Source organism: Podarcis erhardii, assembly GCF_964252035.2.
Source record: "Podarcis erhardii genome assembly, chromosome: 3".
Classification (NCBI taxonomy): Eukaryota; Metazoa; Chordata; class Lepidosauria; order Squamata; family Lacertidae; genus Podarcis; species Podarcis erhardii.
In genome coordinates, this window is record NC_138507.1 from 5,439,040 (window position 1) to 5,460,193 (window position 21,154).

Below are 21,154 nucleotides of genomic sequence, written 5' to 3' on the forward strand. Positions count from 1 at the left end.
CTCCATTTTCGTCTCTCAAGATGTCTCAACTATTTGCTGAAGTTATTAGTTCCACAGGCCTAGCAGAACAGGTAAAGGGTAAAGGTAAAGGGGACCCTTGACCATTAGGTCCAGTCGTGAGGGGTTGCGGTGCTCATCTCGCTTTATTGGCTGAGGGAGCCGGAGTACAGCTTCCAGGTCATGTGGCCAGCATGACTAAGCCGCTTCTGGCAAACCAGAGCAGCGCACGGAAACGCCATTTACCTTCCAGCCGGAGCGGTACCTATTTATCTACTTGCACTTTGACGTACTTTTGAACTGCTAGGTTGACAGCAGAAGAGGGCCAGCCCCAAAATAAAGCATCCTGCACTGCCAGGAAAGAAGGGGTAAAGGAAGAACTACACCAAAACAAGGAGGGAAAGGTTGACAGCGGGGTCTGCTGCCCTTGTGGACCCTGCCACCGGAAGCAGTCGCCTCACCTTACCTCATGGGTGGGCCGATCTTGTAACTGAGGCCAAATTAACAATACCATGTATACCTATCAAAGCAGTCAAGCAAGCACATTGCATATTGTTTCAGAAAGTATGATTTAGGTAGGTTCACCTTTAAATGCAAGCATAATAGAATTTCTTTCTGTCCCTAGTGTAATGCAAACCTGCAGAACTGCACCCCCAAGGATGTTCCCCAAAATTTGGCTCTCAGTGGAATTGGCCCACAAACTTAAAAGTGTCCCACATGCCATTGCAGACCCACTTGCAGTGACCCATTTCCCCAGGGAGCGAGGCCTGAGCCATGAAGGGGAACAAACTGGATAAGACAACGTTCATTCCAGCTGTGAGTGGTCACCCTGCTGCAGTTTTCAGACCCCTGTGGCAAGGAAAACTATTGGTTGCATATGTTAATCAGAACATACAGACAAACAGCATAACATGTATTTTTCTGTAGGTCCTGACAAGCAACATACAGACATACAATAATGAGTCGAGATGCTTGAGAGGAAAATCTATAAAAACTAATTTACTTTCAAATATCAAGCAATATTTATGTTAACAAGAAGATATCGTATGAGAAGATACAGGGGGGAGAACAATAGTGGTAGCTGCAATAAGAACAAGCACATCTTAAAGGCTTACTTGGCCAACATGAACACCATACATTTAAAGCACTATAATGCCACTTTATACTGTCATGGCTTCCCCCAAGGAATTCTGGGAGCTGTGGTTTGTCAAGGGTGCTGAGAGTTGCTAGGAGGCCTTCCTTCAAATAGCTACAATTCCCAGGGAATTATGGATCATGTTAGCAAGAGATTTTAACAGTACAGTGGTACCTCAGATTAAGTACTTAATTTGTTCCAGAGGTCCGTTCTTAACCTGAAACTGTTCTTAACCTGAAGCACCACTTTAGTTAATGGGGCCTCCTGCTGTCACCACGCCGCCAGAGCACGATTTCTGTTCTCATCCTGAAGCAAAGTTCTTAACCTGAAGCACTATTTCTGGGTTAGCGGAGTCTGTAACCTGAAGCGTATGTAACCTGAGGTATCACTGTACTAGGCTTAAGGAAAGTATATTTCTCAAGTCCCTTAAAAGATCTTTCTTTACTCCTCCATGTAAGGTAAAAAAAATATGACCATGTTGGCAGATACCGATTAGAACAGTGATGGCCAAACTTGGCCCTCCAGCTGTTTTGGGACTACAATGCCCATCATCCCTGACCACTGGTCCCGTAAGCTAGGGATGATGGGAGTTGTAGTCCAAAAACAGCTGGAGGGCCAAGTTTGGCCATCACTGGATTAGAAGAACACTAAACTGAAAGTATAGAGGCAAAGTGTACGGTAGGTGAGAGAATAGCTAGTTTAATGCAAGTGCAACTGGAATCTATTATTCATTCCTAATATTTCTATGAGAGGATAAGGTAATAATTAAGAACAAACCGTTGAAGCAACAAAAACTTAAGGTTCATTTAAACAATATGAAATGGGGGACTTCCGGGTTAGCGCCACCAGCAATGGCGGAGCTCCTCTGACTTAGATCGGGTCTTGCCTCCGCGGCGAAGGCGGAGACCCTTTAAAAATCCCAGGCAGAGGAAGCCTGGGAACGTGGGATTCGGCTGACACCAGGGGTGAACGTGGGGTGAGCGGTGCGGTGTTTTGAATCGACCGCTATTTTTACGGAGTGAAGCCGCACAGCCGTTGCCGGAGAGCGCTGACTTTTTCTTGTGGACAATTGGATCTCAAACAACAACCCGTGAGTAGAATGGGAAATTGGGCTTTTAAAACAATTTAATTTGGCAAGGAACGGGGAAGGTCTAAACAGGAAGTCCACCTTCCCCCTTTGTAAATAGACTGAAGCAAAGAGCTTGTTAACTAAGGTCTTGGAAAGCCTTACGTAAAGGATTAAAACTCCACTTTAAAGGATTAAAACTCATGTAAATTGAGGCCTTACATGACTGTAATTAGGAGAAGCCAGCTTTTGGAGATGGGATCAAATGACTTTTGGGATATGAATTTGAGCCAGGAGGGGATCAGAGTTTTTGGGGGCTTTGGACTTGGAAGAAGTGTGAAAGAAGATTTGGAATACTTTATGGGCCCTACTTTCAATTATGAAAATCTGGCAGACTTGACAAGAAGGAATACGACCATCGTTGGGTTGGAGCTCCCCCGAGAACTGCTTTTTAATATTAAAGATTATCAAGAAGATCAGCAGATGGGACAAGAAAAAGAGTTAAGAGCCTCAGATTTGAGATCTCCAGGTTGATGGACTGTTGTAAGCTGATGGAACTGTTTGTTTGTTTTTAAATGATATTTATTGAAATTTTCAAAGTATTACAAAGTGAAGTAAAAACAGGAAAAGTGCAAAAATAAAAATAATTAACAAGTTAAAAAGAGAAAAAAGACAAACCCCTCCCATCATATAGATAAAAAAAAGAAAAAATTCAACAATACAACACAGACAATTAAAAACATTTACAAAAAAGAAAAAAAAGAAAACAAATTCATTATTTCCAAATCCTCAACTGTCATCACCTTCTTTCTTAGACCTCCTCCTCCTCCCTTTCTTTGTATCCTAGTTATTAATTATCCCAGCAAATCTTTTCCATATTGTAAAAAAGTTCTGTCATTGCATTACCCTAAACAATTTTAATCTTATCTTTCTATAGTAAGATAAATCTTAAATCTTAAAACTTAAATCTTGTCCATACCAGCTTATAACATTCTTTCATAATTCTTTAACCATTTTTACTAAAACCAAATAATTTCATTCCAATATTTTTCTAATGCTCATCAATTATTATAAAACACTTCTAATAAAAAGAGAAAGAAAAATGCAAATAAGTCTGATCTTCATCCAGCGTCCCTTCCTCCTGGTTCCGGGTTTTGTCAGTCCTCATTATCACATCAATCTAGCTCATTAACCTGGCAACCTTATATCCGAGGCCCTCAAGTCTCTTCCTTGCCCCTTCTGCAGCTCTTCTTCATGTTCGTAGCTATATTTTCCCTTGTCTCCTGCTCGTGGTAACTCCAGCTTAACAATATTTTTAGCCCTTCTCGACATATCAGCCCCTTTTCCATGTTCAGCATTGAATTCCATGTGGTATTTAAGAGCAAGTTTCAAAAGCCCTCCAAGGTTAAGAGCCCCCACGGTCCCAAACATCTCACGGCCCATTACCATGCTTGAAAAGTCCAGACATCCCAGCATCCAGCCCCCCATTTCCAAACCAAAACAAACCAAACATTTTCTTTCCAAATCTGGCTTTTCACAGGATCATTTGTCAAGTCCGAAAACTCATATTCCTGTTGGGCCTGATCTGTCGAAACGCACTCTTGATTTAATTCCTGAGTGGGCTCCACATATTTTCCCACTGCCTGTTCAAAGTTTCCCACTGCTTGTTCCAAATTTCTAACCGAGGTCGCCATCCAGTTCACTTTTTCATGCAATTGTTCCAGTAGGGCATTTGTTTTGTAAAGGGCACACAACAAGGTTTCTGAATACATTGTCCTGCAAGGTCAAATGCCTGTTCCCACGATTGTAATCTATAACAGCTGCCGGCTCCCTGGAGTTGGTTACAGTTTCACAGTCTCCCTCTAGGGGGAAAGCTTCTGTTTGTTCTCGCAACAAAGTTTCCCCTTTTAAGATACTTTGTCAAAGTTTATTCCTTTCAAATGCGAAGAGGGACAATGGAGTCACTATGTTTCTCTTCTTTTCACAATCTGTCAAAACACTTATTTCTGGTCAATGAACTTCAAACATCGGTCCTGACACCCCAGCTCCAGTATCAGGACGGAGGAAAATTACTTTGGTTTAAACTCACTTTAAACAGTCTAGAGATCCTCCCCCTTCTTCTGTTGTCAAAAGGGGGGTTCCACAATTATAAATGATGGAATCCAGTCCTTTAAAGACGATTTTCTTAGCTCTAGTTTATATTGTCTTTGCTTTGTTCTGTTTACAAAGGAACGGAAGGCTGACTTCCTGTTTAGACCTTCCCGCTCCATACCAAATAGCAATAAATATTTTAAAATCCAATTCTTTTCTGTTCGTTAATCCTTATTTGATGTCCAATTGTTCAAAATTCTAAGTACTCACGGGTGCTTATTTTAGAGTCCAAATTGTCCCAGGAAAAAGGCAGTGCTCCTCCAGCAACAGCTATGTGGCTTCGCTCCACGGAAATAGCAGTTGACTCACAGCACCGTGCCACTTCCCCCTCTTCACTTCAGAGCCCGTTAGTGGGTTACTTTGCGAGTTGGGGGGCGCTAAAGATGCCCACCGAGTCCCATGGTCACAGGCTTCATCCGCCTGTGATTTCTGAAAGGGTCCCCGCTTCACCGTAGCGGAGAAGACACGTTTCCCGCGGAGCTATCCCCTCCAGTTCAGAGGGAGTCCGCAATTGCCAGTGGCGCCACCCCGGAAGTGCTGATGGAACTGTTTGGTAGGGGCCGAGACCGGGGAGGGGAGACGGTGGAAGAAAATTGGGAATTTAAAGTGTATATATCGAGATTTTTTAAAAAAAATGCTTTTAATGAGAGATGGAGAAATCGTGGAATGGAATTTTTATGACCCTGGGGGAAATGTCTTAAGAGAATAAGTTTAAATATATCAGTTTTATTGAGAAATAAGATTAAATAAAGTAAAAGTGGATGGCTAATTGGTGAAAGAGAGAATGGAAAATTACAGCATATTAAGATAAATTATTAGGATAAGAACAAAGATGAAGGATTTGCTGAAATACCTATTTGAACTAGAAAACAAAGAGGGGAGGTGTGAGGAGGTCAAGGAAATAAGTCATAGAAAGAAAATCATGTAAAGGTTTAACTTGTTCTTTTTTTCTTTTTTGATTATATGTATTTTCTAACTATTTTTTTCCTTTTTAGCTGTTTTTGTTCTTTTGCTTTCTATTTTTTCATTTTTTCTTGGAAATGTCTTGTTTTTTCTGTATTGTGTTCTTTTTTTCATTTTGTAATATTTTAAAACCTGAATAAATATTATTCTAAAAAAAAAAAATAAACAATATGAAATGATACACTAAGGCCAAGGGTAGGCAAACTAAGGCCTGGGGGCCAGATCTGGCCCAATTGCCTTCTAAATCCGGCCTGGAGAGTCTGGGAATCAGTGTTTTTTTACGAGTCGAATGTGTGCTTTTATTTAAAATGCATCTCTGGGTTATTTGTGGGGCATAGGAATTTGTTCTTTTTTTTTCTTTTCCAAAATATAGTCTGCCCTCCCCCAAGGTCTGAGGCACAGTGGACTGGCCCCCTGCTGAAAAAGTTTGCTGACCCCTGCACTAAGCGCTAAAGCAGAGACTTCTGGGATCACAATATCTATCTATTTTGGTAGCTCTTAATGTGGAGTGCCCAAACCGATTTGGATTAGAAGATGCAGTTGTTTAATTGGACTCAGATAAGCTTGCATTATGGATTGGTGATATTCACCCAGATTCATATTCACAACATGCACAGAAGCAGCTCTGTGCAGCTTGTCTGAGCCCTTGGCAGGGCCCCTCTGGCCAGCTTAGCCCTCGGAGGTCAGGGGCAAGTGTGCTTGGCTGCCTCCCATCGCCACCCCACTGCACAGGAGGCTACTTTTGAATTCATATAATAAACGTCTGGTGCTAGATACATTTGGATTAGGTTAAAATAAAATCTTACTGAGGTCCGTCAGAGCTTTATCGTAGACTTTGGGGAGGACTGGTTTTCCAGATAGATTTTCATGCACAAAAAAGTACTGTATTTTCTGACTGCTAAGAATCTGAATTTATTTAAAGATAATTATGAGAAATGTTGGTCAGAAGTAAAAAAAGACCTAGAAATATGGTCAAATCTGAAGCTTTCCTTGTTGGGTCGAATTGCAGTTATAAAGATGAATGTATTGCCAAAAATGTTATTTTTGTTTCAAGCATTGCAAATTGTGGACAAGATGGACTGTTTCAAGAAGTGGCAGAGAGTTATCTCTAGATTTGTCTGGCAGGGCAAAAAGCCCAGAATAAAATTTAAAATATTAACTGATGTAAAGGAAAGAGGTGGGTTTGCCCTGCCAGACTTTAAACTTTACTATGAATCAGCAGCATTCTGCTGGCTGAAAGACTGGCTGCTTCTTGAGAACAGACATTTTGGATTTAGAAGGTTTTAACAATGTTTTTGGCAGGCATGCATATTTGTGGTACGACAAGGTTAAAGCGCATAAAGCATTTAAAAATCATATTGTCAGGAAAGCATTGTTTAATGTCTGGATAAGATATAAAGATTTATTGGAAAATAAGACCCCAAGGTGGTTGTCACCCATGGAAGCAAAGGTTTTGAAAAGACTCAATATGGAGGCCAAATGGCCGAAATATTGGGAGATATTAAAACAAGAAGGAGACAAATTGAAATTGCAGTTTTGAGAAATTAAAAGATAAAGTGCGAGACTGGCTTCACTATTATCAAATAAGAGAGGCCTACAATCTGGACAAAAAAATTGGCTTCCAGGTGGAAAAATCAAAACTAGAAACAGAACTATTAGAACCCAAAACTAAGATACTATCAAGAATGTATAACTTGCTGTTAAAATGGAATACAAAGGATGAAACGGTTAAATCAGCTATGATTAAATGGGCACAAGACATTGGTCATAACATTATGTTTGCTGACTGGGAACAGTTGTGGACCACCGGTATGAAATTTATGGCATGCAATGCCTTAAGAGAGAATATTATGAAAATGATATATAGGTGGTACATGACCCCAGTCAAGCTTGCAAAAATTTACCATCTGCCCGATAATAAATGTTGGAAATGTAAGGAGACTGAAGGTACATTCTTTCACCTTTGGTGGACGTGCCCAAGGATTAAGGTTTTCTGGGAAATGATATATAATGAAATGAAAAAGGTGTTTAAGTACACTTTCTTGAAGAAACCAGAGGCCTTTCTCCTGGGCATAGTCGGCCAATTGGTGCCAAAGAAGGATAGAACTTTCTTTATGTATGCCACTGCAGCAGCAAGAATACTCATCGCAAAGTATTGGAAAACACAAGAACTACCCACCGTGGAAGAATGGCAGATGCAAGTAATCGACTACATGGAGATGGCAGAAATGACTGGCAGAATCCGAGACCTGGGAGAAGAGTCGGTGGAAGAGGATTGGAAGAAATTTAAAGATTATCTACAAAAATACTGCAAAATTTATGAATGCTAAGATGATGTCGGATTTAAAAATAATATGGCATTAGTGATAAAGTTATAAGGAATATGTAAAAATGAATTAAAAAGGGAAGAAAGATTGGAGATATAATATGCTAAGCTATATAATTAACAATGAGAATTGAAAGAGGGTAAGGATTTGCTGAATTTGATTGGGTAAATGTGAACACAAAAAAGGGAGGTGTGAGGAAGTCAAGAACCAGGGTTAAACAAGTATAAAGCTAAAAATTGGATTTTTTCTTTTTCACGTTTTTTTATTATCTTTTTTGCTGTTTTATTGTGTATTTTTTGTGTATTTTTTGTGTATTTTTGCTTTGTCTGTTTTTTCTTCTTATGTTGTATGTATTTATGTGCTTTTTTGTAAAACTTTAATAAATATCTTATTTTTTTAAAAAAAGTACTGTATTTTCTGGCGTATAAGACTACTTTTTAACCCAGGAAAAACTTCTCAAAAGTCGGGGGTCATCTTATACGCCGGCTACAGCAGCAGCTCCTGCAGCAACTCCCCACCAAAGGATAAAACGACAGCAAATTAAATCAGAGGACACCAAGCTCTCTAGATGAAGCAGAAATAAGCTTGAAAATTGGCCCCAGAAGCCCCCAGCCACTGGGAAGTGGAGCGGATTTCCGAGCCGGACTGGAGACTGGTTTTTTAAATTTTTATTTGTAGTGTGTTGGAAGAGGGGTAGTCTTATACGGCGAGTATATCCCAAACTCTATATTTTAACTGGAAAAGTTGGGGGGACGTCTTATACACCCAGCCGTCTTATACGCCAGAAAATATGGTACTATGCTTACTGCTTTAGCTGAGATTCCCACATTCTAGGGGGCTGGACTAACTCTAAGATTCTATGAAGTTTTCTGACTTTCTGCATATCACCAAATTTCACCCCCCAAACTGCTGCAGTGTATCTTTCATCCGTTGTAAAGAAATGCCACAAAGGTCACTGAATCTCGAAGCTAAGCTACAGCCGAGATGTGTTTACAAAACCGAAAGGCGTGTGGATAAGTCTGACAAACTGGCAGGGCAAGAACTGGGCATTCATGCTTTTCAGTAGAGTTACTGATGGGACGTTATCCTCCAGGACATTTCCCTGAGCTGGGAAGCCCTGGCTATGTAACTTCTTGGCGAGGACTGTCGCTATGAGGCGGTTGTACCCTTTCCTGCGGTGTTCCGGCAAAGTATAACCATGGATCATAGTAGCAAATTGGTCCGTCAAACCCCAGGCAATGGGGCAGCCCCCTTCATCCAGGACGCAGGTACTAGGGAAACAGGAAATGAGGCTGGCAAGGTATTTTCGGCATTGTTCGCTTCCTCCTCGGGACCATGTGCTGTTCAGCAGGCTAGCATGGGAGACATCGAGGGAAGCAAGCTTGGGTGGAGGTACTAGCCTAAAAAAGATTTCTTCAGTTAAAATGTGCTGTAAAATCCATAAGGTACACACAAAAACAGGGAATACATACTAAGGGGCTTATCCTTTGCTCTTTCCAGGCACAGTGAGCACTTTAAAGCTCTGTTTCCGAGTGCCTGTCATATGATAATAATAATAATAATAATAATAGTAATAATAATAAATAATTCTTTATTTATACCCCGCCCTCCCCAGCCAGAGCCAGGGCGGCTAACACTGAATATAAATTACAATAAAACATAATAGAAAAAAAGAAAAAAGAAAAAAAAGTTAATTAAAATACGGCTTAAAATATGGTTTAAAATACAGCTTAAAATGCAGCCTCATTTTAGTAGTAGCCCATAAATCAAGACCATAAGGGGAGGAAACATTTATATACCAAATCCCATATAAGGAGTCAGAGTGAGTTCAATCCGAAGGCCAGGCAGAACAGCTCCATCTTGCAGGCCCTGTGGAAAAAGATGTCAAATCCCGCAGGGCCCTGGTCTCTTGTGACAGAGTGTTCCACCAAGTCGGGGCCAGGGCTGAAAAGGCCCTGGCCCTAGTTGAGACCAATCTAACCTCCTTGAGGCTCGGGACCTTCAAAGCGCTATAATTTATGGACCTTAAGGTCCTCCTCGGGGCATACCAGGAGAGGTGGTCCTGTAGGTACGAGGGTCCTAGGCTGCATAGGGCTTTAAAGATCAAAACCAGCACCTTAAACCTGACTGTGTACTCCACCGGGAGCCAGTGCAGCTGGTAAAGCACTGGACAAATGTGATCCCGCGGCAATGACCCCGTAACGAGCCTTGCCGCAGAATTCTGCATCCGCTGGAGTTTCTGGGTCAGCTTCAAGGGCAGCCCCGTGTAGAGCGAGTTACAATAATCAAGCCTGGAGGTGACCATCGCATGGATCACTGTGGCCAGATCAGGGCGAGAAAGGTAAGGGACCAACTGCTTAATATGGCGGAGATGGAAAAATGCCACCTTTGCTGTGGCTGCAACCTGCGTCTCCATAGCAACCTTAGAAAGGGAGGTGTTGATGGTGACACCCAAACTCTTGACAGAAGGTGCTGGCACTAATTAAGCCCCTGCAAGATATGGGAGTTGACCCCCCAACCCCATGTCGTCCTGACTCAGCCAACGGACCTCTGTCTTCGAAGGATTTAACTTCAACCGGCTCCCATGCAGCCATCCAGCCACAGCTTCCAAACATCTGATCAGTGTGTCTGGAGCCAAGTCAGGGTGGCCGTCCATCAACAGATAAAGCTGGGTGTCATCAGCATATTGATGACAACCCAGCCCAAACTCCAGACAACCTGGGCAAAGGGGCACATAAAGATATTGAAAAGCATTTATCTATTGCTCTGGAGTTCTCCCAGCGAAAATCTGCCCTTTAAAGCTCAGTCCGTGGGAAACCTGAACTGACATTTGCTCTGATTGAGTGCTAAAGAGCTGGCTTTTGAGGAGAAAGCTCTGTGGCAAAAAAGGGCTTGGACACAGAGCTTTTAAGCACAGACCAGTGCCTGGAAAGAGTGGGCCAAAAGGCAAGTGTGGATAAGCCCTACTTGAGATGGGTGGCAATGGAAGGAAAGAAGACAAACAGAAGGGCAAGGTGGAGCCAGTATGCGGTAAAGCCTATCAGATATTCCGTGCTGTCGCTCCCCACCCCGGCCTTTTGGGATAATACTTATAAGGATCCTACTAATACAAGTCCATTCTTAATACCAAAGGTGAGTTTGAAGGAATGCATTCAACAGAAACAATGCATTCTTTGCTTTCACACCTGCAGGGTAGCAATTTTGTCCATGGAGTTGCTCCTGGAAATGGTTAAAAAATACAAAAAGGGGATTCTTTTCTTCATCTGTCACAGCATCTTAATTTAGAAAATGTAGCGATCAGAGCTAGGGGAAGGAAAGATTCGGGAGTGCATTTTAAACCTTCTTGTTTAATACTATGCTGTGTGTCACCCACCCAACTTTCCTTCCAACCGTATTTTGCACCTGTCATTGGCCAGTGGATCTAGTAAAAAACAACAACAAATGAGATTCTACAAGCCTGAAATCTGCCCACCGATGTTGCAAAACATTAATACAGAAAAGGACAGGAATCAGCAGACTGGGTGGGGTGGGGGAATCCTTGAGTGAACAGTGGCGTCTTCACCCAACTTCATAAATCAGTGTCTAATTTTGGCACATATTTCAAGAGCGGCATTGCTGTGGAAAATAGTAATGATATGACTAAACATACGGGAGTTTAACCTCAGGAAGTGTATCAGGATCTGGATGGATAACCATTTGGAAACAAGACCGCTTTACATCCACAAGCTTGGAACTAGCTACAGCTTGGGAAACGTCGTACAAGCCATCCTGCAGTCCTGCGTACAGATAAATGAGAGAATAATAATAATAATAATAATAATAATAATAATAAATTTTATTTATATCCCGCCCTCCCCAGCCGAAGCCGGGCTCAGGGCGGCTAACAACACTAAAACAGTACAGCATTATAAAACATTATAAAAATGAATTAAAATCAAAATTGATGGCAACCATAAACTAAAGTTTTGTAAAGATTGCCAGAGGAGGGAGTCAGGCTGCGCCCTGACCAAAGGCCAGGTGGAACAGCTCTGTCTTGCAGGCCCTGCGGAAAGATGTCAAGTCCTGCAGGGCCCTTGTCTCTTGTGAGAGAGCGTTCCACCAGGTTGGAGCCGCAGCCGAAAAAGCCCTGGCTCTAGTTGAGGCCAGCCTAACCTCTCTGTGGCTTGGGACCTTCAAGGTGTTTTTATTTGAAGATCGTAAGTTCCTCTGTGGGGCATACCAGGAGAGGCGGTCCCGTAGGTACGAGGGCCCTAGGCCGTATAGGGCTTTGAAGGTTAAAACCAGCACCTTAAACCTGATCCTGTACTCCACCGGGAGCCAGTGCAGCTGGTATAGCACCGGATGAATGTGATCTCTAAGCGAAGACCCCGTAAGGAGTCTCGCTGCAGCATTTTGCACCCGCTGGAGTTTCTGGGTCAGTCTCAAGGGCAGCCCCACGTAGAGCGAGTTACAATAATCCAGTCTGGAGGTGACCGTCGCGTGGATCACAGTGGCTAGGTCAGGGCGTGAGAGGTAAGGAGCCAACTGCTTAGCTTGGCGGAGATGAAAGAATGCCGCCTTTGTTATAGCTGCAATCTGCGCCTCCATGGAGAGGGAGGTATCGAAGATTACACCCAAACTCTTAACGGACGGTGCTGGCACTAATTGCACCCCCGCAAGAGATGGGAGTTGCCCCCTCAGCCCCCTGTCGTCCCGTCCCAGCCAGAGGACCTCTGTCTTCGAAGGATTTAACTTCAGCCGGCTCCCACGTAACCATCCAGCCACAGCCTCCAAGCATCTGATCAGTGTGTCTGGGGCAGAGTCCGGGTGGCCGTCCATCAACAGATAGAGTTGGGTGTCATCAGCATACTGATGGCAGCCCAGCCCAAAACTCCGGACAAGCTGGGCGAGGGGGCGCATAAAGATGTTAAAAAGCATTGGGGAGAGTATTGCACCCTGGGGCACACCACACACCAAGGAGTGGCGGGATGACAATTCCCCCCCAAGCGCCACCCTCTGTCCCCGACCGGAGAGAAACGAGCGCAGCCATTGAAGGACTGTGCCCTGGATCCCCACGTCGGCAAGGCGGTGGTCCAGGAGTTCGTGATCGACCATGTCGAAGGCTGCTGACAGGTCTAGAAGAATCAGCAGCCCCGACCCGCCTCGATCCAGCTGCCTACGGAGATCATCTGTTAGGGCGACCAGAGCCGTCTCAGTCCCATGACCAGCGCGGAAGCCGGACTGGAATGGATCCAGAGCCGATGTTTCATCCAGAAACCTACCAAGCTGTTCAGCAACCGCTCTCTCAATCACCTTACCCAGGAATGGAAGATTCGAAACCGGGCGGTAATTGGACAGATCTAAGGGATCTAATGATGTTTTCTTTAAGAGCGGGCGCACCACTGCCTCCTTCAGTTCCCCTGGGAATGTCCCGGTGCCAAGGGACAGATTGATGATATCCCCCAGGGGGGCCCGCACCTCGTCTGGACACGCTCTAATCAGCCAGGACGGGCACGGGTCGAGAGGACATGTGGTGGGCTTTCCAGCTCGGAGGAGTCTGTCCACATCGGCTGGGGATATCCAGTCAAAGTGGTCCAATACTGAACCCGAGGGCAGTCGAGGGGCCTCCAGTTCCTTTATTGTATCCAAATTGGCAGGGAGGTCATGGCGGAGCAACAAGACCTTCTCCGCAAAAAAGCTCGCAAATGCCTCACAGCTGTGTGTCAAATTGTTATTTAAATTTGGCTGTCCTTCGAGGGACGTTAAAGACCGAATTATACTAAATAATTGCGCCGGGCGAGAGCTAGCGGATGCAATGGAGGCCGAGAAGTAAGACTTCTTAGCGGCCTTCACTGCCATCTCATAGGTTTTCATAAAAACCCTATAAGATGTTCTTGAGGCTCCGTCACGGGCACCCCGCCATACTCGCTCTAGCCGTCTGAGGTCCCGCTTCATTTTCCGGAGCTCCTCGGTAAACCAGGGAGCCCGGTTTCTGCGGGGTCGCAGAGGGCGCTTAGGTGCGATCTCATTGATGGCTGCCAGGAGCTGGGTATTCCAGGCCTCAACAAGCTCAGTCAATGAGTCCCCAGGGGGAGAAAGGTCCCGCAAGGCTTGACGGAATCTATCAGGGTCCATCAGCCTTTGCGGGCGAGCCCAAATTGGCTCGCCACCCAAGCAGGGTGGGGGTGGAACGTCAATCCTGGCTTTCAGGGCATAGTGATCAGACCATGGCACCTTCATCGAAGGAAACATGATCACATCTATACCGATGCCAAAGATCAAATCCAGCGTGTGGCCTGCTTGATGTGTGGGGCCCGAAACAAACTGGGAGAGCCCTAGTGTTGCCATGGAAGACACCAGGTCCAGAGCCTGCGAGGAGGGAGTGGCAGGGAGGCAGGGAGCCTGCGAGGAGGGAGTGGAATATTCTTTATTTTAAAGAATAAGCCTTTAAAACGCAAGATATAAGGAAATGGACTAATCCAGTTTAGCCAAACTAGCTAGAGGTGCTGTACTGTGTCCCACAAAATACTTTTTTTCCATTTCTTTAGAAATGCTCCTTTTTCACACTCATAAGACAGCACCCAAAATTCATTTTGATGCTTTATATAGATATTTTGTGGCACCTGTACTGACAACCAAATTTACATCCCTCACTGAATGAGTCAAATTAAAAGTTAAATTCATTTCATTTTGTGAGAAGGTACCCTGGGGCATTTAAACAAACAGCTGAAAGAATCTAACACAGTGGTTTAAACAAAACAACTTTTCATTAGCTGCAATTATCACATCAAATTCCCTAGTGCAAAACCAACCATGTCTCTCTCAGTGTGTGTGTGTGTGTGTGTGTGAGAGAGAGAGAGAGAGAATCACTTTGCTGCTGGACACATAAATAAGCAAATGTTTATGTGAAAGCCTGCAAGAGAACATACACCATTTAATTTCTGCTATATTTTCACCATTCATTCTATAATCTTTAGAGCACAGCGTTTGATCTAGATATTCTTAGGATATTGCAGGTACAACATACCCTGGCAAAAATCTAGTTTGTGACAAAGGGCACATTGCTGAAATTCTCAGGCCTGTGCCACTAACTCTTTCCACACTCTGACAATATTGCTTGGAAATCTTTCTTCAGAAGTCAGTCACAGCATTGGCACATCCTTATTTCCAATACCCAGCAAGAAATAAGCTTTACCCTGTATTTGGAAGACTTGTTCCCAGTTCACGGTGTCTGGGTTCTCCAGCAACGCTTGATATGCTTGCTGGTCCTTGTAGAATACAGCGTAGGCATTGGTAAAATGGTCCAGGTCATCACTTTCATCCTATGATTTTAAAGACACAAAAACCCCTAGTTCATCCCATTATGCACACAAATACACAATAATTTTGTTGCTATAATCAAAACTGTGATGTGCCACAGTGAAGAGAACTTAGAATGAAGAAACAATGGCCAAAAGTCATTATTTCTTCTAAATAAATGAGTTTTGTAGTGCTTCTCATTAGGCTTCCCATTTCAAATTTCAGGAGTAAGGAAGTGAGCATGTCAAATATTTACAGCAAGTTTCAACAATCATTTGTATATAAATCAGGAAAATTTGTATATAAATCAAATAAACTAAATGAAACAGCTTGTTTGCTTTAAGGACTCATGTTGAAACTTCTGTTGTCAATTAAGTATGGTTCATCATTATCTATGAACCTAAACTGTAGTCAATCTCAACTATGATTTAGGGCAAACAAGCCAGTATAATAAAACATGGTTTGAAGCTGGCCTGACTCCCTACACCATGCTTAAAACTAACCGGTTTGTTCAGCTTCAGGCATAATAAAAAACGGAAGTGAAAGCTTCTTCTCCCCTCATGCTCATTGTTATGTACTGAGTTGAATAGGATCCAAATTGCAGCAGTCTGATTGGTCCTAGAACAATAGGATTCAGAATGCTGCAGTCTGATTGGTCCTAGAACAATAGGACCCAGAATGCAGCAGTCTGATTGGTCTGCAGGAGCCACCCAATCCAACTCCAGGTGGAAGTGAATCCGCAACCTGATTGGCCTACAGGAGAATCCCAGAATTAGCCAATCATGTGGGGCCCATTGTGTAAATAATGTATATAAAGCAGACATTTCGGGGGAACTTCCATTCCTCACTACTATGAGCTGAATAAAGAGCATGAAATCCACACTCGACTCCGATTATATTTCACTCATGCTGCAAGAGAAGAGTAGAACTCACAAATTCATGGCTCTTCTAAGCAATGCTGAACACCCAGCACCTAAATGTTGTGTGTATGGGGGAGGGGAGGGAGATGGAGATAGAACACACTAAATTATACCCCTTATTATACCGTTCTCTGCCGGCGGGTAATAACAGCTTTAAATTCTGGCCATGAATCCACCACCACTTCCTTCCTGAAGGGGTTTCCTCTGTTTATATTTAGCACTGCTCCATAAACCTTCAAAAGGAAAGATGAGCTGTTTAGAGGTTGGAAAAAATATTGTTATGAGGGTCAGTCTGGATGAAACCCTAGGTCCCTTCCAAAAGCTGTGATCCTGTATCAGTGAGGCTAGCATGCATGAGGGAACCTGGTAGACCAGCCATATTGTCATTTAGCTTTCACTGGCCAATTAAGTGCTCATAAGCATCCCTAAACAAGAGCCAAGAGACCGTGCTCTCCACAAAGGGGGGTAGGCATTTCCCCCCACCTGGCTGGATGCACCTGGCCTAGGCAGCAGAACAACAAAGCTGTTGTGTATAAGAGCTGGAAGCTGGAGGAGACAGAGACATGTCGGCCTCTATGCTGGACTTTGGTGCCCATCTGGAAACCTAATAGGGAAGCAAGATCTGTTGGGGTGTTAATGCTGTGAGTGCCCCCATCCTATGCTTAGGTTGGATGTATGCAGTGCTTTAATTCAGGGGGGACGCATGCCCCTAAACATTTTCTGAATCTAAGTTTGACCTCAGTGAGGGGCAGCATTTCAATATGAATAGGAAAATGAGAGCACCCCTAAACATTTTTTTTTTAGAAGAAAAAAAAAGCACTGGATATATGCATAATAAAACTACCGGTATATATCCTAAACATAGCTGACGTTTCCCTTTTTTTAAGGGAAATTCCCTTATTCTGAATAGGATTATTCGCAAGAAAAGGGAAAAGTTGACAGCTATGATCCTAAATTCACCAGTTTCCTCTGACCTTCATTCCAAGGAAACCAAGACACAGGTAAGTGAGGGCCCCTGCAATCTCTTGCCACTAAGAGACTGGGGTGGCATAAAGTGTTATGAGTTTGACAGTTTGACAGGGGTAGGCTGTAGGCATGAGCCCCATTCTAATTCCTAGTTCCATTTCTGGAACAGCCAGGTTAATTTTGTTAATTTTGTTAATGTTCGATTTCTGGAACAGCCAGGTTAGCTTCCTGGTGAGGTAATGGTCCTCTTAGTATGAACTGCTAAGATGGAAAGGTCAAATAGGTGGGATCCCCTCCACCAACTGATAGGTAGAAAGACAGAGGCCAGAGTTTGGACTTGGTACAGTGGTACCTCGGGTTACGAACTTAATTTGTTCTGGAGGTCCATCCTTAATCTGAAACCACTCTTAACCTGAGGCACGCTTTCGCTAATGGAGCCTCCCGCTGCCGCCACGCCGATTTCCGTTCTCATCCTGGGGCAAAGTTCATAACCCGAGGTACTACTTCCAGGTTAGCGGAGTTTGTAATCCAAAGAATTTGTAACCCGAGGTGTTTGTAGCCCAATGTACCACTGTATCTCTGTGAGCTAGAAGCTGACAGGCTGCAAGCTGGGTAGCTAGGAGACTGAACTATGCTTGATTTCTGTTTGAATCCAAGACTGGCTATGGGAAAAATAAGACCCTATTGGAGTGTTAATCGTACCTTCCAATATGAAGCAACCCCAGACCAGGACGCCATCTTCTTGGGCCACACTTCTGCACAAGATTGGGACCCCCCCCCCAAAAAAAGAGCTTGGGGGGGGCAAAGTGCCACAAATAAAATGTTTTTGGTGGGCACACAAAATGTTTTTGGTGGGTCACTGCCCTGGAAAGAAGTGATATTTCTGGGGCAGCAATCTTGTGTGACACCCCAAAACATGTGTTTTGGGGTTCTGTGCCTGAAAAAGGTGCTGCCCAAAATCGTGCAAGATTGTGTTGGCCATTTTGTCCACTATCCTCTCATGAGAAAAAGATGAGACCATGCCTGATTTCTGCTGGATTCCAAGGCTGTGGCTATGGGAGAAGCAGGACATCCTTGTGTTGTTAATGCTGTGAACCCCTCCATCGTAGGCTTGGAGACTGAGGTGGAGTGCAGCAATACATTTCATACACTTTGTTTAGGTGTATATTCATCACTATGGGACGTGGGTGGCACTGTGGGTTAAACCACAGAGCCTAATTACTTGGGGATCAGAAAGTCAGTGGTTCGAATCCCCGCGACGGGGTCAGCTCCCGTTGCTCGGTCCCTGCTCCTGCCAACCTAGCAGTTCGAAAGCATGTCAAAGTGCAATTAGATAAATAGGTACCACTCCAGCAGGAAGGTAAACGGCGTTTCCATGCACTGCTCTGGTTCGCCAGAAGCGGCGTAGTCACGCTGGCCACATGACCCGGAAGCTGTACGCCGGCTCCCTCGGCCAATAAAGCAAGATGAGCACCCCGAGTCGACTGCAACTGGACCTAATGGTCAGCGGTCCCTTTACCTTTACCTATATTCATCACTGCCTAAGGAACTAAGAATTAGGCGGCTTTAAAAGGTTGAGTTATTTCCCTCTCTCTTCTGCAAATGTGTTTTCAGAGAACCATTGTAGATGGAAGCAAGATCTTACTGACATTTACGGAGAAAAGAGGAGAGAGAGGATGGAGGCCGTTGTTCTTCCCCTACTCCCATAACACTCTGCAAGCCAAAGGCTTTGCTGTAGTAATGAGCTCAAACGGAGGGAAAACACAAGGGAGAGCAAAGCAAGTTTCCAAAAGCAACAAACTGAAAGGAGCCTTTAAAGATGTTTCAAAAGACTGCAAATTCTGACGTTTTCCAGAAAAGTTGTGTATGTTTTACCTGAAATGAATCAGGCACAATTCTGTATCAGAAATGATGGCGAGTTTTTGTTTTGTTGTTCTCAGGGAGTAAACATTCGGCTTTCTTGAATGCTTCAGCTTACAGAGTTAAGCATCACCTCACTTGATTTGCTGGCTGCAATTGAGACCTCAGTTGAACGTGGGTACCTGATCTGAAGAGACACCAGCATAATGGAGCCTTGCACTTTTCATTCAGAACTGGCACATTCCTGCGAAGCATAATCACTGCTACCCTCTCTGAGCATCTATGTCTATGCATGTGTTGCACATTTATGACGAACTGAATTTATAGGGTAGATATAACATTTCATCTTTATGAATTTTCAACAGGTCTCCATTAATCACTGATGCCAATGTTTGAAGGCAGGAGCAAAACCAGCCCACCATTTTGCATCAGATTATTATTCTTATAACTGTCAACCCCCTCATAAAATTCTAATGTTCATTATCATAATACTGTAGTGATCACTTTGTAATTGTTTTATGCAAGTTTAAATTTTGTTCTGGGGGTGCTAACATAAATATAAAATGCATTTTTATTTAATAAAAGTATACAGACCACCCATCCTTTCAAAAAAGACAAAAAACAGCCCCCAACTGCATTTCTGCATGGAACAGAAGTACAAATTCAGGTCTAATAGCAAAAATCTGTACTCCATCATATCTCCAAAAGATACACCCTGATAGTTCAGAATTTCAAGTCCATAAATAAAGTCTACATAGATCTGCATTACCTTGAGTGATTCAGGAAAATTACTGAGTAATTTGTGTTCCAGTATTTGCAGCTTTGTAGAACAGTTTAACACCAGCATCTTGCAACCTTCATGCAAACATAGGTGGCCTACTAGAGGGCACAAGAAGAAGAAAAACCGTGACTAGCAGCAAATGTTACTTCAGTGCACTGGAAAATGGAAGCCCAAAACATAATCCTAGAGATCATACCCTTCTGTATTTATAGATTATATTTTATACAGTGCCATCGCCCACCCCACCCCCCAGCACCCTATAATCAGCTGGACTTTATTGTGGACTAAAACCCATGATAAGCTTCTTGGAAAAGAAAATTTCACAGTAAGTGCCACAAATTTGATGTTTTTACTGCTCTACCTTTTCCAGTTTGCTGTAAGGGGTAAACATTTTATAAATAAAATTAATAAAAACTTTGACAGCACTGTTGTCCACTCTCATAGTTTTAAACCCAATACAGTAAAGGGTAGCATAGAGAGAGCCTGTCTTCACCCTAAACCTGAGAGGGTGGGAAGCTGTGCATGGGCAGCCGCCCTCTCTAAATTCACAAGGCAGAGATTATTTTGTTGGAATGCAGAACTCAAAATTCTTCTACAATGGGGTAAGAAAGAAACACCATCTTATAGAAATGCATAGCCCGTTACGGATAGCGTATAGATCAAAACAGTATTTTAAATTGGGTTAAAGTTTCAAAACACCATGTCTGCATTTTGCGTCAAAATGGGCTGCGGACACAGATACGTGCCACTCTCCGAACAAAATATACAAATATCCCACACAACCCTCATATATCTAGGTCGCATACCTGCAGCTGATTTTCAACTGTCTGTTCAGATATAGGAAACAGCTGGAACACTAAGAGGCACTTTTGGTTACATAGATATTCTGGGAGCAGGTGGAAGATGAAGAGGAAATAGCCACACCCTCGGAAGGAGGGACTTACAATACAAGCTTTAAAAGACAATAGTAAAGGTCAAAAAACTCAAAAGCCCTGTAAACTTGCCTCGTTGCCCACAAGACATTTGATATTGCAGCCCTGTTTCTTGTAAGATATCCCATTCCCACATACTTTAAAACAAATTACAATGATTATTAAGGAATTATTGAGCAATTACAACGGTGTAACCAGACTTGAAAGAACTAGTCATAGTTCTACACAGTCTTGTGGGAAATAGTCTAAACTGTGCAAATAGAAATACATTGTGGGAAGCAGAAGACCTCTGTGCCTTTGAAAGCTCTCAATTTCCCCCATGTTCAAAACCCCATTTGTTCGGTTAGGCTTTTCCTAATGCTGCTCTAGCTTCTTCCCATAATCATTTGGGCCGGACTGAATCTGCTGAACAGAAACTGAGTAGAATGTTATCAGAGTCAGGAAAAAGCTCTGCATCTCTGGAGGAGACATCTGTAAGAAGAGGTCCTAAAAGTCTTATATCTGGAACAGACACATGGAATAATCCTGTGTCCATCTTCAATTACTTTCAAGGCTATAGACTTCTAGCTTCTAGGCTATTTATTTTTACCTTGTGAAAATTCCTAAACTGAAATTAAAGTTTGGAAGCAGGCCAGTTGCATACCCCTTCCAAAGAAGGCAGAAACTTCAAGAATCAGATATAATTTCATTTTCATTGTTCTCTCTAAAGCATTTACCTATGTATCTACCTCAGTATCCCAGTCTTTACCATAGATCTTTATTGCACAGATAAGCTGAT

General features: G+C 43.2%; 1 protein-coding gene across 2 annotated transcripts; it reads right to left on the reverse strand.

The window, feature by feature from the left end:
• Nucleotides 1–8,292: 8,292 nt before the first annotated feature.
• On the reverse strand, nucleotides 8,293–21,034 carry GLYATL3 (glycine-N-acyltransferase like 3). 2 transcript variants are annotated; one of them, XM_081855137.1, is made up of 6 exons: nucleotides 20,251–21,034; nucleotides 19,433–19,542; nucleotides 15,963–16,070; nucleotides 14,814–14,940; nucleotides 11,289–11,415; nucleotides 8,293–9,039 (listed from the first exon to the last, which is right to left on the reverse strand). In XM_081855137.1, exons 2-6 carry the CDS (start codon nucleotides 19,508–19,510, stop codon nucleotides 8,613–8,615), a joined length of 867 nt encoding a protein of 288 aa, XP_081711263.1. In that variant the 5' UTR covers nucleotides 19,511–19,542; nucleotides 20,251–21,034; the 3' UTR covers nucleotides 8,293–8,612. The 2 variants fall into 2 exon arrangements, with proteins under 2 accessions (XP_081711263.1, XP_081711264.1); XM_081855138.1 differs by lacking the exon at nucleotides 15,963–16,070.
• Between the last annotated feature and the right edge of the window lie 120 nt (nucleotides 21,035–21,154).